The sequence below is a fragment of the Gymnoscopelus microlampas genome (assembly GCF_963454915.1).
Source record: "Gymnoscopelus microlampas genome assembly, chromosome: 18".
Taxonomy (NCBI): Eukaryota; Metazoa; Chordata; class Actinopteri; order Myctophiformes; family Myctophidae; genus Gymnoscopelus; species Gymnoscopelus microlampas.
In genome coordinates this window covers 49,296,765-49,302,764 of record NC_139955.1, presented here as the reverse complement: position 1 = coordinate 49,302,764, position 6,000 = coordinate 49,296,765, and the positions used below count along the sequence as shown (strand labels likewise).

General features: G+C 38.5%; 1 protein-coding gene across 1 annotated transcript in view; it reads left to right on the top strand.

Moving 5' to 3' along the window:
* rnf20 (ring finger protein 20, E3 ubiquitin protein ligase) overlaps positions 1 to 6,000 on the top strand; it is a gene marked incomplete at its 5' end in the record, with an annotated part of 48,974 nt that overhangs the window by 990 nt on the left and 41,984 nt on the right. The window contains 3 exons of the mRNA XM_084041886.1: positions 1,780 to 1,895; positions 3,703 to 3,849; positions 4,432 to 4,506. Coding sequence (XP_083898012.1) covers positions 1,780 to 1,895; positions 3,703 to 3,849; positions 4,432 to 4,506 — 338 coding nt within the window. The remainder of the gene's footprint in view (positions 1 to 1,779; positions 1,896 to 3,702; positions 3,850 to 4,431; positions 4,507 to 6,000) is intronic.

Here is a 6,000-nt window from a genome sequence, read left to right as displayed (position 1 = left end):
ATTACAATTATTATTTGGTTATTTGGTTTTGATTATTTGGTTAGCTTTAAGCCATCTCTTAAGGTTGAACTTGAAGGTCAGATAGTTGGTGGTGTGTCTTACTTCGGTGGGGAGACTATTCCAGTGCACCTAATATTTATTCAAAAATGACAAATGTATGTTGCTATAAGCTGTAAAAAGCAACAGGAACCCAGGGGTTCCCCTCCTGAAAGGTATAGTTACAAATAGGGGTTCCCGCCCTAAATGCTAGCCTCAATCTGTGATTTCTTCACCTGGTTGGCTGTATGTAGAACAGCAGGAACAATGTTACTATCATTTTACATATTGTGCTATATTGTTTAGGAATCAACGCTTGTGTGTGTGTGTGTGTGGGTGTGTGGGGGGCTCCTTTCACACTGTTTCACTAATCTCATCATAGGACTAACCATAGACATTATTTCAGTCAGAGTTTGTGTTCTCCTTCAGTCCATGGTGGTGAGTAGGACTGTTGTCCTCCATCCAACTGTTTCTCTACAGCAGGGTTCCTCACAGTGGGTGCTGTGGCACCCTAGGGTGACGTGACTTAAGTCCAGGGTGCTGCAGAACCTTTATCAACATGACTTCAGTTTAACCACTTAGTAAAACAGACCTGAGTAGCACTGTACTTGATGCCTTCTTTTTCCATCTACACCAGCAGATCTACAAGCTCACAACGCATCACGTTGTGGTGCGTTGCGGTGTTGATTTCGTCGACTAAAACTATGATATATATTGTTTCATCAAACCTTTTTTCACTGACGAAAACTAAATAAAAACTAAGCTATGACTAAAACTAAGACTAAGTATATTGACAATTTTGTCAACAGATAAAAACTAGACTAAAATGTCAGTGAGGGATCTAGTGGAGAAGAGATCCAGTGAACGAGTCATTTTATGCTTTGCTGCGCTCGGGTGTTGCGCTCTGAAAATAGCAGATCTACAAGCTCACAACGCGTCGCGCTGCGACGCGTTGTGAGCTTGTAGATCTGCTATTTTCAGCATGCAACCAAGTGTAAAATCAGCCATTACGACACCATCAAGGCACCGCCAACATACATTATAGTCGACTAAATCAAGTAATAAACTGTAGATTTAGTCGACTATAATCTTATGATATTTAGTCAACTGAAACTAGACTAACAGTAAAACATTTCAGATGAGAAAATATGACTAAAACTAAATAGAATTTGATTCAAAAGACTAATGACTAAAACTGAATAAAAAAATTGCTGTCAAAATCAACACTAGCGTGTTGTGAGCTTGTAGATCTGCTGTTTTTGGTTTAATGTTCCCCTCAGAATAGAGATGCTGGGGTTCAAGTGGTTAAAGGTCAAGTTATTTTCAATCTGTCGGTTAATGTCTCATGTTGTGCTGGTGACACACTGTATCTATAGTCTAGACGGTGAGTAGGACTGTTAAAGTTCTCAGGCACCACCACTGATTTCACTCATTTGGATTCCGTAGAAGCCAGCACGTCTTCTATGGAATCATTTTGCGCAGCAAAAATAGCTGATCTACAAGGCTATTTTCGGCTATTTTCTTTTTTTTTTTAAGAGGAGAGCATTTGAAGTGGTCATACTAGCTGTAGGAGCCAATATGGGTGTTTTTGATTTATTTGAATGTTATTCCTTTATATGTTGGAAACTATGTTGTCCTGGTGACATACTGTATCTGTAGACCTCGTTTTTCACTGTTTCTGAAAATTATTTTTTCAGTATTATTTTATCAAACAAATCAAAACAACAGAATGTCCCTTTACAGAGGGATGTCTGTGGCAGAACGCCTCCCAGCTCAACACTCTGCTGACCAATGAGAACGAGCGACTGCGTCAGCTGAACGATGACCTGAAGCACAAGCACGGTCACATGACCAACGAGGTAATCGAGGTCACGTTTATTTTGTCCCAGTTTGTGCGTGCTTTACTTACCGTCATTGTCGCACTATAAGGCGCACCTGAATATAAGCCGCAGCAGCTAAATTGAATGATTTGTACATATTATATAATCAGGGGTGCACATAACTTTCTTGGTCTAGTACTCAGAAGAGCACCTGGAGATGTGACTTGGTGCGCAACAAATAAATGGTCCCGTCCCGTTTAGTTAACCTGGGGGGGGGGGAGTCAGCACAGTGCCCACCGGACAGTTTTGTCAACGGGGGGGGGGAGGGGTGGGGGTGCTGCTGCGCAAGAAAAAAAAAAGGACGCTCTGCTTCCAAATTCCGCCGGTTTTCGACGTTTTTTTTTCTCTCACACCGTTTGGTGAAGCCCCCAAGGTTGGTGCCCTGTGCTGCGCTGCTTTTATCCTCCAGATTTGGGACGTTCACGGCATATTTTGCACCATCACGGTGCGTTCATCATCGGTGACGAGTGCCTCTAACAGCCGCTGCTGGCTGCGTGCACGCAGCGAGGCAATGCGAGGCGATGCGAGACACGCACACAATCACGTGCAGCATGTGTCCTCTCCCCCTGTGCCTAATGGCTGTACATGGGGCCGACGTGTGCTTTAGCGTGATTGTGTGAGTGTGGCTTCAGGAAGTAAATTCCTAGCCTCGATCTCCAGGCTTTTATTTTTTATTTTTGCTAAAAAATAAAAGCTTGGAAATTCCTGTCCCAGCTGTTGGTACGCAAAAGCGCCTCACGTCGTCTAATGTGGTGCGCATTTTTTATTTTGGGTGCGCATGCGCACCTGCGCACCAGTTATGTGCACCCCTGTATATAAGCCGCACTGGACTATAAGAATCGACATGTAGAATCGGCTTCAGGTCTCAATGGGTTAACATTTACACATGATTTTGGCTGAAAGTATGTAGACTGCTGTTATATCGCTGTTAGAGGGTTGATAAACATTGCTGTAACTAACCAGGCTGAATGGCTTTCTGATGGGATAGCCTTTCATATTCATTATATTTACATACATGACCATTTCATTTAGTTTGTTAGAGCAGTGGTCAGTGAATGTAACTTATACTGTTGGGCTGCCTACACATAATGTCTTATCTATTGTCTACAGCAGTGGTTCTCAAACTTTTTCATGTCAAGGACCCCCAAATGGACACTTATTAGCCCGCGGACCCCCATTTAAAAAGATATGCCAGGGACCCCCATAAGAGAAGATTTTTACGGCTCTAGCAGTGAATCTCAACCATTTTAATTTCAAGGACCCCCCCAGTTTAACCTGCATTAGAGGCTACGGACCCCCATTTAATGGCATTTCTATCTCTGGGACCCCAATACATATTGTAAAATCAATGTTAACTTAACTCTGAGAGTGTACAAATGGGGTCCATTTGGTTCCATTTGTACACTCTCAGAGTTACAGACCCATAAGGGTCCATTTGGTTCCTATCCATCATTTAGCTGGGGACCCCCTGGAACCCCCTCAAGTACCCCTGGGGGTCCCCGGACCCCACTTTGAGAACCAATGGTCTACAGTGTAAGTCTGCTACCAAATACATATCATTTTGGGGGTCCTTGGTACTAAAAAGTCTGACAACAACTGATTTAAGAAGGCATTTGTAGAACCGGCCTCAGGTCTTAATGGATCAGTAAATCTGTGGTGGACCTGGTGGTCTACTGGGGAACACTTCAGTCTGGTTCCACCTAGTCTCTCCTTCAGCCTGGCTTAGTGTTAGTGGAACACAATAAACCACCTGTGTGTGTGTGTGTGTGTGTGTGTGTGTGTGTAGTCTCGTACTCTAGGGGGCGCTGTCACTAAAGCAGACACCAGGGTCAGTGAGCTCCAGGGCATGATAGAGGAGCTGCAGTGGGACATGGAGAAGATACGACGCCGAGAGAACCGTCTGAACGCCCACCTGACTGAGATCCTGGAGAGGGTCTGTTATTATTAATATTATTATTATTATTATTATCACCTGACTGAGATCCTGGAGAGGGTCTGTTATTATTAATATTATTATTATCATTATTATTATTATTATTATCACCTGACTGAGATCCTGGAGAGGGTCTGTTATTATTAATATTATTATTATTATTATTATCACCTGACTGAGTAAGGAGAGGACACACTGGGCCTTATACCTCTTATGCCTAAATGTTTTAGGCATTTTTTACTATTTTGAAAAACATTTCAAAATGGTGAAAATAGCCGATCTACATCAGCACGTTGTGAGCTTGTATATCGGCTCTTTGAACTATTTTAAAATGTATTTTCAAAGCAGTAAAAAAATGCCTAAAGGGTTTAGGTATAGACATAGGTGGCGCGCAGGATAGGGCCCAGACTAAGTATTATTGAAATCTTTCATTGTTATGAAAACCAAAGATTACAGACTCTTTATGTATAGCTTTGATTTTTATGAAACTATTACAGGCTCATGATGTAATAATCATCCCAGGTGAACAATAAAGATATATCATAATAATAATTATATATGTCTGTCATTAATTAATTCCAGGTGAACAGTAAAGGCTACAAGGTGTGTGGTGAGGCCAGCAGTGTGTGTGGAACCATCACTATCAACAAACGAAAGGTAACCACGCTGTTCTGACAGTCTGAACACTTTAACATCATGTTAGATCATTAACACTATAACATGTTAGATCATTAACACTATAACATCATGTTAGATCATTAACACTATAACATCATGTCAGATCATTAACACTATAACATGTTAGATCATTAACACTATAACATGTTAGATCATTAACACTATAACATCATGTCAGATCATTAACACTTTAACATCATGTTAGATCATTAACACTATAACATCATGTTAGATCATTAACACTATAACATGTTAGATCATTAACACTTTAACATCATGTTAGATCATTAACACTATAACATCATGTTAGATCATTAACACTATAACATGTTAGATCATTAACACTTTAACATCATGTTAGATCATTAACACTATAACATCATGTTAGATCATTAACACTATAACATCATGTTAGATCATTAACACTATAACATCATGTTAGATCATTAACACTATAACATGTTAGATCATTAACACTATAACATCATGTTAGATCATTAACACTATAACATCATGTTAGATCATTAACACTATAACATGTTAGATCATTAACACTATAACATCATGTTAGATCATTAACACTATAACATGTTAGATCATTAACACTATAACATCATGTTAGATCATTAACACTATAACATGTTAGATCATTAACACTATAACATCATGTCAGATCATTAACACTTTAACATCATGTTAGATCATTAACACTATAACATCATGTTAGATCATTAACACTATAACATCATGTTAGATCATTAACACTATAACATGTTAGATCATTAACACTATAACATCATGTTAGATCATTAACACTATAACATGTTAGATCATTAACACTATAACATCATGTTAGATCATTAACACTATAACATGTTAGATCATTAACACTATAACATCATGTTAGATCATTAACACTATAACATCATGTTAGATCATTAACACTATAACATGTTAGATCATTAACACTATAACATCATGTTAGATCATTAACACTATAACATGTTAGATCATTAACACTATAACATCATGTTAGATCATTAACACTATAACATCATGTCAGATCATTAACACTTTAACATCATGTTAGATCATTAACACTATAACATCATGTTAGATCATTAACACTATAACATGTTAGATCATTAACACTATAACATCATGTTAGATCATTAACACTATAACATCATGTTCGATCATTAACACTATAACATCATGTTAGATCATTAACACTATAACATCATGTTAGATCATTAACACTATAACATGTTAGATCATTAACACTATAACATCATGTTAGATCATTAACACTATAACAACATGTTAGATCATTAACACTATAACATCATGTTAGATCATTGTGTCAGGAGTCTGAACACTTTAGTGTTTTGTTTTATCTTCACAGTTTGTCTTGAACAGTTTGTTATCTTTACAGTTTGAGGAGATGAACAGTGAGCTGTTAACTCACTGAGT